The sequence below is a fragment of the Ciconia boyciana genome, chromosome 9 (assembly GCF_034638445.1).
Source record: "Ciconia boyciana chromosome 9, ASM3463844v1, whole genome shotgun sequence".
In the NCBI taxonomy this organism is placed as follows: Eukaryota; Metazoa; Chordata; class Aves; order Ciconiiformes; family Ciconiidae; genus Ciconia; species Ciconia boyciana.
In genome coordinates this window covers 21,657,210-21,672,912 of record NC_132942.1, presented here as the reverse complement: position 1 = coordinate 21,672,912, position 15,703 = coordinate 21,657,210, and the positions used below count along the sequence as shown (strand labels likewise).

General features: G+C 46.1%; 1 protein-coding gene across 11 annotated transcripts in view; it reads right to left on the bottom strand.

The window, feature by feature from the left end:
* Positions 1-15,703, bottom strand: part of UBE2D2 (ubiquitin conjugating enzyme E2 D2) — a 53,375-nt gene that overhangs the window by 12,392 nt on the left and 25,280 nt on the right. For 10 of the 11 annotated variants that reach the window (XR_012044172.1, XR_012044171.1, XM_072873227.1 and 7 more), the window contains one exon: positions 14,014-14,107. Coding sequence is in view for 9 of the 11 variants with exons in the window: in XM_072873227.1 (XP_072729328.1) it covers positions 14,014-14,107 (94 nt within the window). In the remaining 2 variants the exon portion in view is untranslated. Of the gene's footprint in view, positions 1-11,227; positions 12,108-14,013; positions 14,108-15,703 lie in introns of those variants that run through there. The other variant, XM_072873220.1, reaches the window with a different exon arrangement.

The window sequence follows — 15,703 nt, the reverse complement described above, 5'->3', positions numbered from 1 at the left end:
CAGCAGGCAGCCATGAGGGGTAGCAATAGGGCCGCGGCAGCAGACGGTGGAATGTGGGGGCTCTGGCACCCGCTGGAGAGGAGCCGCGCAGAAAGGCTCCCGCAAGGACTGGAGGGCATGACATGTGAGAGACGGCGGGAGCTAAATTTACACTGCCGTGAAACAAGCTGCCTCCAAGGAGACGTGATCACAGGCTATAAATACCTGCAAGGAAACAATGGGGACAGAGGCGGTGAATTATTCACAGGCACAAGATGGCAGGACACGGACCAAGCCAGGCTGGGGAGGGGGGAGCCGGCGCCATGGGGGTACCTTGTGACGGAGCCCGGCCGTGTGGCATTGGGGCAGCCGGGGCCAGGCCACCCCATGTGCCGGGAGCTGGCAGCTCCTTGGCAGAGGTGCGAGGGCCCTGGGAGCATGCACCAGCCCTGGCTGCACCCTAGCCTAGCGCTGCAGAGCCCTGAGGTGCCTCCTGCCAGCAGTGGCTGCAGCAGATGGCCAGCACAGGTCCGCCCGCACACATCCTCAGCACCAGGCTGCCAGGATGGCTGCTGGAAGGAGAGGGGTGGCTGGGCTGGGGGTGTTCCTGCCAGACAGGGGTGGTGGGCAGGCCCAGCATCCCCCATCCCAGCCTTGGCTCTGCAAGAGAGGACTGCAATAAGGTGACGTCCCGCATCCCCTGCTCCGGGGGCCTCGGGACCCCGCAGCCTCCCCTGTATCCCTCAGCAGGTTTCCCAGGAGCTGCTGAGCAGCTGCTGGGTTCCCTCCCACTCACAGCAGCAGGACAAGCTCTCTGCATCTCTGGGGGACACTCGTCGGGCGGGATTTAGGGCACTGCAGCATCGCAGAGTGCATCTGCCCACTTGGGAGGGGGGGGAAACTTGTTTTTTATAATAATAATAAATCATAAAAATAAATAATAAAGCTAACAATAATAGCAGTTTCCTAAATAAAAGGCTTTTCTGTGCCCTGCCCCACTGACAGCCCGGGGCTGCAGGGAGGGGATGGGGGGGACCCCGCGCCCCTGCGGCGGGGCAGTGGGGAGCCGGCAGCGGCCGCAGCAGGGGCCGGGGCCCGGCTGCCGGCAGCGCTGCTTTCCCTGGGCCTTTGCTGCCATCCCCTGGCAGCGCGGCGGATCGGTGGCTTCGCTCCTCGCCCGGGGACAGCCCGGTCCCCGCCGGCCGGGAGGGAGGCGGTGGGTCCCACTGCCAGCCCTGCCCCGCTGCCGGGCGGAGGATGGGGGGGGGGGGGGCACCCTCTTACTGGGAGGGTATTTCCTATTTTCAGCTGTATTTTTTTCACCCACACTGAGCGATGCAATGGGCTCGCCAGTGGGGTGGCCAGTCCCCAACCAGGGCACCCTGGTGTCCCCCAGCCCCCTTCCCCTCACCTCCCCCCAGGTCCCAACATCCACATCCTTGGGAGTCCCCTTGTGCCCAACTTCACTCGCAGCTGGAAAGCCCAAATCTGGCCTGACAAATCACACCCAAGTGATAAATGCCCCTTCCCCATGGGGAGTTAAGCTGCTTCCCCCCATGTCACCCCAGCCTGCCCCTTCCCACACCCTTGCTTCCCCAGCAGTACAGCTGCAGGGTGAACTTTTGCCCCACGACCCCCTGGTGCTCAAGGGGTTGCTTGCAGCCTCCCCCCCCCCCGGACCCTTGGTGAAGGTGTGACAGCCACCGGCATGCCACATCCCTGCTCAGAGCAGCATCCCTGGCCTCCCCACTGCAGGCAGCTGCCTGGGAATAGGTGCCCCAGCATCCCTCCTTCTCCTGGGCAAAGCTACAGGCAGCAAGAAACTCCTGCCTGCCCAGGGGCCAAGGGAACTGGAGGGAGCTGTGAGCTCCAGGGCCAGTATGGGGCAAGCGCTTGTGCAACCCCAACCCCAGCCTGCTAAGCAGCTCAGCAAAGGCAGCACCAGCTTTGTCTCAGACCCCTAGCCCTTACAGGGAGCAGGGGAGATGGGTCCGTTCTTGGTCCTTCCTAGAGAAGCCCTCAAGCTTCCAGCACTACCCAGAGACAGGCAGCCCCAGGGCAAGAAGGATGGTTTCTCTTTGGAAGGAGTTTCTGGGCTGGGTTTCTTCCCTTTTGTGAAGGCTCAGTCTGGGCCATTTCGCTTCAGGGGCAGATTTGGCTTGGGCTCCAAGAAAGGGGCATTAATTCAGCAGATTCCCCTATTTACACTGGGAATATTCCCCTATTTTCCTGGTCTCATCACCAGCTCCGGCTCCTCTCCCAGCAAACAAAATTGCAACAAGAATCATAAGTATAGGCTGAAAGGCAGAGGTAGAAAACAACCCCCAAACCTCGAAACACTGAGCAGTTTTTACAGCAGTTGTACAAGCAGATTCTCCCTTGGTAGCTGGACAGCCTCAAGAGGCTTCCAGCTCCCCACCACCCTGATCCTATTCCAGCCTATACAGGGAAAATGGTCCCACGGCTGTTGCTGGCTGCCCTTCTGCAAGCAAAGCCAAGGGACCCTCCACAGCATCAGCTGAAGCCTTGCTGAGCCATGGTGGGGAAGCAAGGGCCAGGCTCCCCCCATCAGCAGGCTGGATTGCCTGGGGGCTGTGCCCCTTTTCCAGGCTTCCACAAGAATCCCCACAGCACAGTTGAAGCATGTATTGGGCACGCTTGCCTTCCTAGGAAGGACTCAGGAGCAGTGTCCAGGCAGAGACAGGAATTTCACCCTCAGTGCCCAGCTCAGCGCTGGTCTTCAAGCCCATGGCAAAAGCAGTGGCACCTTCCCACGCCTGTCACCACCGCTCCCATGCCTTCCCCCCGCACACCTCACACCCAGAGGGGCTCCATCAGCTACAACCAGAGTGACAGCCTCAGGTTTGCATTTGCCACTTGGCCAGCTCAGTATTGCTGTTACCCAGCCAAGGGCTTGGCCGAGAGGATGTCTATGCTCAGATGCTGCTAATGCAGCTAAGGGCTTGGGCAAAGGGCTGGGACAAACACAGCCTGGCAGAAAGTCAAGTTTGCTAGGAGAAAAAGAGAAAAGAGACAGCAATAAAAAGGAGAAATGGGGCCGAGCAGCCTGAAGGATTAAGAATTTCATGCAGTTTGTGGTAAGGCAATGCAAGCCACCCCGATGGGGCAGGAGCACGTTGCTACTGCATGAAAGGAACCAAAGCAGGAGAGCTTCCCACAGCAAAGCCCCTTTAGCTTTGCACCAACAGGGCCTCACCAACATGTCCCTGAGGCACATCCTGTGTCATCTCCATGCAGGGCACGTGCCCTTAGCACAGGGCTCAAGGTGCTGCCAGCGGGAGGTGCTCCCAGGTCTACCCCATCTGCTCCTCGATGAGGCTGAGCTGGGGCTGCCTCAACTCCCAGACATCGAGCCAAAACCACCTCTTCTCCGGAAGATGCACTGACATGGGGAAGTCTTACAAATAAGCCTCTGGACAAGGAGTATGGTTTTCCCAGTGGGTGCCTTACAGAAGCCAACACATCATTTGTGAGTTAAGTTACCTGACCGAGGCAAGATTTGACTTGAGGAAAGATTTTAGCATTTAAATACAGAGCAACTATGCTTACCTGTTTTACATCATCTCAGACCACAGCATTTGAACAGTTACCCTGCAACAAACCCAATAAAATCCGCTTAGCAAAAGCCTGTCCTCCTGTGAGGTGTCCAACATGGATTTGGAGAAGTTCCTACAGCTTTTTCATCAGCATTTTCCAAGTTGATTGCAAGTTGAAACACCAAGTACTTTATGTTGCTATTTAGGGTTACAACAGGAAAAAAAACTTACATGGAGCTTTATACATGTGATAAATCCACCAGGGTCAATCCCAGTCACTAACTCAGCAAGATCAACATGCAGCATATGCTGCTGACAGCTCACCAGGGACTGAGGTGCCACGTCTGGGCTCTGCATGCAACCTTTATCTCTACAGCTGAGTTGCCGCTTGCACCTGCTTAGTTACAGCGAACAGTCTGAGTACATCCAGGAGCATGCTGTCACAACACCGTCCTGCATCACCCTGCTCATGCATCTTCACCAACTGCTCTGCTCAATTCCATGTTTCCCTGAAAATCTGAGCTGTTATCCTGCAAGGTGTCAGCCAAGGGGGATAAAAAAAAAAGGGGGGGGCAAATCAGGGAAGCCATGCACAGAATTAACAGGAGGATAGTGGATAGGACATTTCAGAGCACCTTTCCTCCAGCTGAGCAGGAGGCAGGTCAACAGAAGGAAGCCATGCAACAGCCACGGCTAAGCCATAAGGTACAATAATGCTTTTCTTGAAGCTCTGTGACACCAAGTTATTTATCTGCTCAACATGACTCACAACAGGACTGCTGAATTTCCTGAGGCTGCTCCCAAGCATGGAGTGAGGGACATGCATGATGCCCTGAAGAAATGCAGAATTACCGAATCCCACGTTGAACTAGCAATACACAGGCCCCACAAACAGCTACTGACAGTGTCACTGCATCAATTCACAAAGCTCTAGGTCAAGGAAAGAAAAAAAATTAAAAAATCACACTCTCAAGCTGTATGAGAGTTTTAATAAAACTTGCTGGCGCAAGAGCAGACACAAGGCAGGGAAACCAAATCTCCCAAGAACCACAACTACTGGGGGTGCTTCAGTAGGTGAGCAAGGAGAAGATTTAGACACAAAAAAAACATTTTTTTTTAAGGGAAAGGGGGTCAGAAACCTCTGCAATGGTAACTCCAGGTTCCCTTTGCTCCATCAGACCAAGAAATAAGTGCTCCCCGCCCTCCCCCCCGAACACTTTGGCACTTTTTCCTGTCTTGCTGCCAGCTGCAGTGGCCCAAGGCTGGCTTGTTCCTTTCCCCCAGCCTGATCAGCCCAGATGCCTCCTTCACTGCTGACAGCAGGGAGCAAGACACTGCCTGCTGTAGCTAGAGTTGTCTCCTGAGCCACCTCCAGCAGCTGGGGCTGGGTGAGGGCAGGACCATGCTGTTTCAGCTGGGCACAGGGACCACGTATGCAGGTAAGAGGGAAATTAGAGGTATGGTGTTCGTGGCTTCAGGACACCTATCATCTCGTATCAGAGGAACTTGGAAAACACACTTGGAAAAAGAGCTTACACTCCCCAGCAGCCAGTGCTGAGACAACGGGCAAACCCCTGCAGCATGACACAGACCACGCCTGTAGCTAGACCGCTGGCACCACAGCTTTGCACCCTGCCACCTTCTCTCATTCCATGAGCTGGTCCAAGTTTAAGACATTGGTATCTGCAATGTGGTCCTGGTTACTCTGCTCCATACTCTCTTCCAAAACTTTGCTTTCAGGGGGTAGGTATTCCCCAACAACTCTGACATGATGCTTTACGTATTGATCTTGTAACAACAGCCTGAGAGTACACAGGTCCACAGCTCCCCTTGGTCTGTTGAGCCCTCTTATCTGTACCAACTTACGAACGATGTCACATAACTCAGTATTTAAAAAAACCCAACCAAACAAAAAAACCCAAAACATCCAAAAAAAACCCCAAAACTAGGTTGTCTTCTGAAAAAAGATGTCAAAGACCAGCAAGAAAAAAGCCCAACAAATTTTTCAGTCTTTGCAGACTGTAAAGTCACTCTTGTCAAGTCCAAAAAGGTGGTGAAGCAAAGCAGGTGCTCAGATCAGGGCAGGGGCACCATGGCACAGACTGCCCTCCATCAGGCTTTGGAATCTGCTCCCTCTGTGTTTACCTTCAGCTAAGAAAAAACACTTTTCTATCATGGGCATCATACACCAGAGTTTTCTAGGGTAGAAGTTTAAACAGCAATTCTGTTTTAATGCCAGCTCTAACCAGTGATGCCATTCCAAGTCATCCGAGTTCCCTCTATCTGACTGTTCTCCTGGCTGACCATCTACAAGAAGCCCTGCTTCCCCCAAACCCTGCAATCATCACCAGTACCACTAAACTAGTTCACATTGACAAGATCAAACACAGATAAGCAATAAGAGATTACACAAATGGAAGGACAGAGAGGACACATTCGCAGAAGTCTATTCAAGATGACCAGAGAGATTACAGAACCCACACCTCCAGTTCAGGAAGCTCTTCAGCTGGAAGCGAGTGCAGATCAAGCATCACAGCTGCCCATCCCCTTCCTGTCTTCTCACATAGGCCTTTTATTTTGATCATTGTTGGAGAAAGAACAGGGTCTAGCTGGACTTCCAGTGCTGATAAACATGATTTCTCTTCTGTAGGAAGACAGTGCAGAGCCCAAGAACTAATACTAGTGCTTGCAGTGACCAAATGAACATGAGTTCCCAGCCTATTCAAAATGCCAAGTTGCATCTACATGCCATGACTTGGTCTTTCAACCCAATCCTTTGCAATTCCATCATGAATCTGCTCTGTAGGCTCAGTGGACCCAGCTACTATCTACAAGAAGCTCCAGACTAGCAAGAGCTTCCACTGATGGGAGCTGAACAACTTTTCCCCATAGATGGGGACAAAGAAGTATATACAGCTGAGCAACTTGCAGAGATAAACTCGCCAATGTATCTCTCACCAAGCAACTGGGTCAGAGATTTATCCATAAAAAGAGTATTCACTATAAATACATTTGTTCATGAAAGGGCCAGAATTGTAAATACATCCTATCCCCACTGACCTTGAGATGCTTTGACCTAACTATATGACACTAAAAACTAAATATTCTCACACAAGGAAAGAAAGGGGGGGACGCTGAGAAGCAGAAACACAACAATAAAACAAAACCTGTGAATGCCAAATTGGAGGAATAGTAAGCCACAAGGGTTAAGTCACCAGTTGTGGCAACCCCTGAACAGTCAAGGTGGCTCTGGTTTCCTCTAACGCCACACATGCCTTGTGCTCTTGCACCAGAGCTGATCCCAGCTTTACAGAACAGTAAGCCCACTGAATCAAGGACACAGGTGTTAGCAGCAGCTTGCTATGAAATCAAAGCACCAAAAAACTTGCTATTAAATCCCAGTTTCCAACAAGGAAGAGGACAGCACTGGGCTTGGTGAGAGCATATGCGTTTCTACGTCAAGAAGTAGGCAGAAGACCACCAAAGCTACTCAACATTGTCCACAAAGTACTGCCCATGTTCAGAGAGCAAGTCAGGCTTCACAGGGAGTTAAAAAAAAACAAGACGAAGGCAACTAGAGATGGCTGAGCAGAGGACAGTGCAGAAGTGAATCACTGGGGAGAAGGGAGACAGTAGCCCCAAGAGGAAAGAAAACAAAGTGAGCAAAAAAGAGTAAAAGGTACAGGTAAAGCAAAAAATGCAATCAAGCCACAGTAAGTTTAAGGGAATTATTTAATGGTGATCAAATTGCAACACATTACAACAGTACAGGTAGTGTTAGCATAGATCTAGTCACACACACTTCCAGGTGAGGGCAGGGCAGGGGCAGTGATGCAACAGCTGCAGGAATCCCTCCCAAAGCCTCTGATCACTGTTACTGATGCAGAGGTTGGTCTCCACACATCCAGGAAGCTTTTTTTTCCTGCTTTTAACCTTTCATCAGGTGCTCTCAATGCAATTCTTGTCCCTGTGCATTCCCTGTAGGAAAGAGCCTCTGCCAAACCCCTGAACAACTAAGACCTCCAACTTTGATCATGGACATGCTCTACGTCTACACAAAGGAGCCAAGGAATGGAAGGAAAAAGTAACTGGGGGGGATAAAACTATTTTCTAGCTATCTGTACGAGGCAGAAGTAGGCTTCCCTAAACGCTGAAGGGATGAGAGTAAAACTGCTCCAAGGTTATTAAGAGGACAGCTTTCCTTCTACTCACATATACCATGGGGCTTTTATTCTTGCAGGAGGTGGCTTCCAAGCTTTTCCTGGGCAAGCAGGCATGCCTGGAGCCTAAGCTCAAGAGCTCCTCCATCTGGAGTGGAAGTGCTAAGCATGTTCAGAGATACTTTGTTTTCCTGGTTCTTTAGAGCAAGGTAACACATGAGTAAGTTTTAACTGTTTTGAGCAGTAGTTTTCTTCTGCATCTCCCACATACCCAGGTCTTCTGCCATGCTCTCCCCAGCAAGATCTGCTCAGGGCAAATGGAAATCCATCTTTAACTGGGCAAAGGACTTCCCATTGTCCTTCCTTTAGGCTTCTGATCTTCTACCATACATCAGAACTGGGAACAAGAACAGCTCTAGAGCCATTTTGCTGCTGTGAATAGCAAGAAGATGACTGTTAGAAAACGCAGCCAGGCATTTGTCAGCAGCTGCAGCTACCAAAAGCGAGGAAAGCCATGGCCTTCAGTGGCAAGGGACAGGTTAGTTTGTTTTACTGAGCATGCTAGAGACACAGGACCATATCCAACTTAGTCCCACTGGTTTTTCAACATCATTTGATGTGTGCAGACTGAACAGAAAAGTCTGTAAACACTTCAGTATGCAGCTTACTTGAAAGCACTGGTGTAGCAAGGTAATAACACACACAAAAAACCAAAAACAATCACTCTTGCATTACCAAAAAGCTATTAAAGAAATGCAGCAGCACACACTACCAAAGGACAAGCTAGATATTTCAAGCACAGTAATCAGATCTCCAGTACTGCCCAGAATCAGCGCCATCCCAGTCTGTAGGTCCATGGATGTTGGACTCTAAACCATGGTAACATTTGAGCTAACTGGCAACTCCTGCACACTGATGAGCAGCTACTCAGTATTGAGCTAGAAGAGATTCTGAAATATATTGGATCATGTTCTCCCATATGCACACACAGCACACGTACACCAACAGCCCCTGAAAACTCAAGTTACAGGCAATACCCACTGCAGTAGGTATACGCACTGTCAAATAATGCCAGCTGCTCATAGAGGTAGTGGTCCTAGATTTACGTGCAGTACAGCTCACTGAACCTGGAATTGAATTTGTCTTCTGGTTCACTCTGTTGCAGTGGATAGGCGCAGATGAACACAAGCAATGAAACACAGTCACAGTGTTTCAGCTTTACAGCACTGCCAGAGCTGGAGGAATCTAAGCAGCCCAGTATTTATTTAATAAAACATATTTGCTTAGCACATGACAGAAAAAAGGGAAATTGCATGTACAGTCTACATCCATAGAACTCCCAGCACAAAGAAAGACATGAAAAGTGAAGTAGTCAACCTAAAATATTAAAGTAAAAAAACTGGACAGGGACTTAAAAAGTTCATGATGTGACAAGTTCAGAGTTTCTAGAAAGGCAACAACCAGAGACCCTGGCTTCTTGTATCATTTTACATTAGAACATCCACAATACACAGTTTCAAAAGAGCAAGTTTCTAGTCCCAAAAAAGGCTAAGCTGAATCAGGTTTTAAGTTGAATCCTAGAAAAAAGGCTCCTTCATCTAGTTCACAGTACAACCAACCCTCAACAACAAATGGTCAACCCACACAAGGGACAGTATATGTACTCCCTACTTATCACCAGCCTTGCTTTTACTATACCACAACTTTTGTCATGCCATCGGCAAGAAAGTCTGATCTGTTTAAACACTTCCTTGCAAGTCTGAGACAATCATGCCAACACAAGCAGATGTGTTAATACAGTACCTAAGCTGAAGTTGTTATAACATTCAGGGCTCTACTGTTTCAATTAACATATGGCTGTATTACTTTCCTGTCACCTAGCTTATGTGACTTCTGCCCCACCAGAAAGGAAAATAATCCTCAACTTCTACGCTTGTTGCTCCCTTCTTTCTCTCCTGTACAGGCCTCTGATCTCTTCCAATAACTGCCAATATCAAAAACCAGCCAAATCTGCCACAAAGATCATTCTTGGGTGGCTCACTTGCAAAGCAGTTAAGGGGAATCTCAAGAGCAAGCTTGCTGCAAGGTTTGCAATCACTCCAACCCATCCTTCCTGTACTACTCAGAAAGTGAGTATCTGGTGACCCCAGTGCAGAAACATGGGAGGACGACTCCACCATCACTGATGTGTGTTCTCTCCCTTGGTCACAGAGGGTCTAGCAGGAGTGTTAGCTGGCATGTTAGAACACTTCAGTAAAAGGTAAGGCCAGACATGGTTAAAAGTTAACACAAAACCAAGATGCACTAGCAGCTACTAGCTTACACTCCAGTTTTGACAACGCAACAAGTTTTTATCCAAGGCCACACTTCAGTGATAGGCCACATACTGCTTTCTAAACCAGGTGTCTAACACCAACACCTTGTGGCATAACATAAAAGTGCCAAGAGTTTAAGATAACCCAATAGCCAGTTCATATTCCTGCACACCATGTTTCTCCCCCTCTCCAGTAGCTGTCATCCCTACGTTGTCACTCAGCCAGGAAACATGGCCACACGCTCCATTTCTTTTCCAGTGAAGCTCTGCTCCACTGCTTTAGAGCTGCTTCATCCCCACACAGCAGCAATCTTTGTGCCTGCTGGAGATGCACACACATCACAGTTTCACCTACAGCTTGCTGTAAGAGAACTCCAAGAAACAGTGCTAACCTTTACATCCAGCGGTGCATACACAAGGACACTGAGAGATGAGACAAGTGGGACAGATTTAGACCAAAAGCAGTGGACATTTATTCCTCATTTGTGCAAGAGTGTAAAGATGCATTTGAAAATGGATGGGACAGAACCCTGTGGCTGGAGAGCTGGAGGCTACAGCCTCTCCTGCACAGTCGATGGCTTTGTTCACAATTCTACTAAGAGGAGATAAACTTGCAGACTCACCTATTTCACACCAATGATGCTGGCAAATACACTTGTATACAAAGAGAAGTTTCAAACTACATTTTTCACTAAATTCAAGTGAAGACTTTGTTCAAAAAAAACCACATACAAGTACAATTTAAAACTGTATGAACATTTGCAAATGTTTAGTGCAAAGTAATTATGTAAAAGCTACATTTTATGAAAGTTTGTGCTGATGTATTTGGTAGGTTGTTTTTTTTTTTTTTACCCTTTTACATCCATTATTTTAGTTACATAAGGTTTCACTTACCTACAGTACATATGCATTGTGTTAGGTCCCATGCAAGTGGGAATAATACCATTAGGCTTTGTAAAATGTCACTCAGATTTTCATTTAGTAAACCTCTTATTTGGTTTAACAGTCAAGTTCCTGGCACACTACACATCCTGATTTCATGTAAGTGCTTAAGTTTGTTTGTCTTGTTCAGGTGCATAGCCTTGTGTGATGCAAACCGAACTGCTTCATGACTTCCAAATGCAACCGTTGATGAATGCAAAAGTTTTAGAGAAATCCACCATTAGTTTTAGCCTGTAACAAACTGCTCTTAAAATTAAAAGCCTATTCACACAAAGTTATATGTAATGACTGTAGTAATCAGTTTATTACACAGATTAATCATTCTTGAACGTACAAGCTCCAGGGGAGCAGTTGGGTCTTTAAATATACACAAGTTTTCTGTCAAATGGATTTTTACCCTTACATCCAGAAAGACCTAAGCAGTTAAAAAAAACTAAGAAAAAACAAGAGCTATTAGCTATGTATTAACCGAGAAACCACATACAAACCAAAAAAAAGTATGAAGGAGGGGAGAGAGTTGAAACAAATGAACATCACTTGATGCACTAATAGCTCCAATCCATTTAAATGTTGACTGGTTAAACTTAGACCTTGAACACAGGATGTAGGTATAGTTTCTCTCATTGGTTGTAACATTTACCTAAGGTGTAGGTCCTTTAGAATAAAATGAATACAGAAACAGCTTCAAGTTCTTCACCTTGCTTTTCATAACTGTTATGAGTTTAAAAGGATTCCACTTAAAATCCTTCACGGATCAGCAACACTGTCCCTAGAAATATGAAATCCACCATAACTCTCCCATTCACATTTTATTACCAAATTCAAATCAACAAGGAATGCTTTTAGGCTCACAAAGTTATGACTGAAGAACCAGCTTTTCACACACACACTTCTCTGCTAGGAGTCAATGTTGGTACGGGGAAATACAGTATTTCTATTTTGTTGTTCCAAGTATGTACAACACGCAGCACTGCTGTATCAGGTAAACATGTGCACAGGGGAAGATGAGGCGTGGGCTCATAGAAAGCAGTCAAATGGAAATCAAAAGGACTTTCTCTTTCAGAGTTCCCCTATCTTTATTTGTAGAGGTTATCCAATAATTTCTTTAATTACATCGCATACTTCTGAGTCCATTCCCGAGCTATTCTGTTGTACCTGTATGTATAAAAAGAGGATTTACTTAACATAACATCCAAACACTATTTTGACTCCAGCAGTCTAGTCTACACGTGGCATGAACTTACATTCTCTCTAGTAGTATAGTGAATTTGTAAAATTTAACAGCAAACAAATATTAGGCAAACGGGAAACAAGAAAGCCCACAGTACTTCATGGAAAAGAAATAACTAGTCATATTTACAACAGGAATAAGAGATCTTTGCAATTCAAGCCATGAAACAGAGCTAGCACAGGTCTGAGGGAAAAGTATGTTCTAGAAGTCTTTACCTGTGCCTCCCTGAGCCCTCAACTGCTGCATCCCTGGGGAAACTATTACTGCAGGTTTTAATTTTGGCATTCTAGAAAAAATAGATTAATGTTTCCCTCCCACCCCATTCTTCTTCCCTTAGAAAGTTAAGCCTAGTATCTGGTATGTACTAGGCTGCCAAACCCCGACAGGCTTGTTTCATGCTACACGTTGCATCTGGCTATTTCGATGACTATCAGGACACAACGATTTGTCCACCAGACTTTTTTATTCTGAAGGCACAATATGCTCTTTTTCCCAAGCCACCTGTAGCTTTTGCACCCAAATACCCTTTATAGCCAGAGCCACTGCTATAGGAAGCTCAGGAAACTTATGTAAAACAAAGCAGTCATTGTGATTAACAGTACTGATAAAAGCTTATTTCTGACAACAGAAGGCAAGTTGTTCTTCTACAGAATTTGTAGAAAAAAAGCGTAAGACACAGCAAGAAGTGTCCTAGTTATGCACATTAGGCTAGGTTCTTGTGCCAGAATTTAGTCTGTAGACAATGTTCTTTAGCTTAAAGAATATGACAATCCACTTGTGAAGGTGAGAGCATTTGTTACTTCACTGTTCTGAGACTACTCAAGAAACAAGTCCAGTTATGTTTAAGCACACAATTTATTTCTCTATTTTTGGAAAAAATAGGAAAGTCCTGCATACATTAAGTGCAGTCAGTCACTGTTAGCTGCATCTCAAGATACGTACTGCTACTCTTGCAGCTCATTAAAAACAGGATACATGAACTTCTGACACTGCTTCTCAAGTATGCAGTAGAGTAAGCAAGTTTGTGGATCATTTTCCCTTCCTATCTTGCTCTCATCAGATTACTATGTAGCTTCAGAAATTAAAACTACTGATCAGATCTGGAAGGGAACAGTGAAGTAGAAAAGTGTTTACAGTGGTCATTAAGCTGTTGCTTTTAAAGTGCTCATTAGTGCTTGAGTTCCCTCCATTCTTGCTGCTTACTTCACAGAAGCTTGGAGTCCTCCCACCTCACCTCTACACCACTTGTTCTTCCCTTGTGTTGCCAAATGAAGATGAAACGGTATTTTTGTTATTTCTTTACTTGTATAATTCTATCACCAATAGCTAGCATGGAAATAGTTGTTTACTTGAGGAACAAGTAACTCCCACTAGAGTAACTTGTTCTCCCTCTGCTGGTTGTGTAGAGTTAAAGCAGGTGGTAAAGGCTCTTAAAAGCTAGTCACATCCAACTCCATAGGAAACAGATTTGCATTGTTCACTTCACATTTTCATTAAATCAAGCAAACTTGTAATTAACAGCTACAACACTAATTGTGACCATTGCGTGGAATGAAAATGCAGTAACAAAACCACAGAAGTACAAGGCCTCTACATCCTTCACTTCTACTAGCATATATACCTTTTTCCTACAGCAATGCAATGCTGTTAAAATAGCTGTACTACAGATCCCAGGAAAAATCTCTAAAAAGACCACAGTTAAAGTGAAAAAGGCAAATCAAAAGTTCATGCTCTTTTCCAAGAAGCAGGTCCTTTCAGTTCCCCTTTACTATTTAAGTGTGGATTCTGCTCTGTCAAGAATGTTACATGGTTTTTGGCTTCCATACTCACTTTTCTCTATCTGTTTTGTAGATCCGTGCAATCTCAGGCACTAAAGGATCATCTGGATTGGGATCACACAACAGAGAACAGATGGACAAAAGTACTAGGGAGAGAAAAAAAGATACTGAATTAGAATTTAAGTGCAGCTGAGGACACCTGTAGAGGTCAGCCCACCCACTTTCTTCCCCTCTAGCCATTAGTATTAGCATAATCTTTTTTTAAATGCCAAGGAGCAGTAATCCCACATACTTCAGCCAAGTTATTTTGAACAAAAATCCTTACCATTTAACTACACAACTTTGCATGACCACAAGTTTTTAAATATCACCACCACAACCAGGAACCTCCTGGAACAGGTGTATCTGGTAACAGCCTTAAATCACAAGGCAGAAGTGTTCTATCTGAAACCACACCTGAAAGCCTTCTCAGAAAGCATCCCTGCTTTTGCACCTGAAATTCAGGTTTTCCCTAAGCCAGACAACCTCATTGTTAATGACCTGCAGAAGCACTAATCAAAAGTCAAACAGCAGACACATCCAACTGAGATGAAGTAAGCATGAGCTGCTCAGATACTTAAGAACTGTTTAAAAAAATACTAGTCTTGCAGAGAATTAAGAGGCTTTATCCAATTATTTTCTGAGCATAAGGTAGGTTGAGATGGATTATAGAACAGTATTCAAAATGAATCAAGAAAGCATAGCTTACTGCACTCATATCAACCACAAAGCCCTGAACTTTAAAGTTTCAGTATAAATACTATATATATCCCAGAAGCCACATCCCACTCATATGATGCTGCTCAGTGTAGTGTCAACCTTCATCCATATAAGGAGTCAGGAGACTGCCTGCAAAGCTACAAATAGCACGTGCACATTCTTACATTCACACCAAAGAAGAAGAGACAAGAAGGCAGTAAGTTATAAGCAAAGCATATTGGGACAACACTACATAAGGCATGTCAGGGGCATCTTGCCCCTCCCAAGAAATGCCAAACATTCCTTTGTATTACTTTCTCTCAGCCTGTTTTAATCAAACACTGCCACTCCATATGTCCCTTCACCAATAGCAGCAAGAGTGGAGTTGTCACAGTGCATCCTCCAAGCAAGTCAGAGATGACAGCAGTTAGAAGTTTGAAGGCACTAAACACATATCTGTTCAAACTTCCATTGGTTGCTACTCTGCTGTGGAGCAGGAGGTAGAGCTACCATGCTGAAAGACATCAGCTGAAAAATGAAAGAGAATAGCATGCATTCCACTCCTCTGCTTGGGGGGTGTGGTGTGTTTTTTTTTTTTAAGATAGTTTAAAACAGAGATCACAAGACAAAGAACAGCTAGATACAGCCAGAGAAAAGGTGGAGAATAGGTCCGATATTCATAGAATCATAGAAATAATTTAGGTTGGAAAAGATCCTTGAGACCATCGAGTCCAACCATAAACCTAACACTGCCAAGTCCACCACTAAACCATGTCCCTAAGCACCACATCTACACATCTTTTAAATGCCTCCAGGGATGGCGACTCAACTGCTTCCCTAGGCAGCCTGTTCCAATGCTTCATAACTCTTTCAGTGAAGAAATTTTTTCCTCATGTCCAATCTAAACCTCCCTGGCACAACTTGAGGCCATTTCCTCTTATCCTATCATTACTCACATTAGTATTCAGTAACAGGAATCTCTCTGCCACCTTATACCCAGCTGC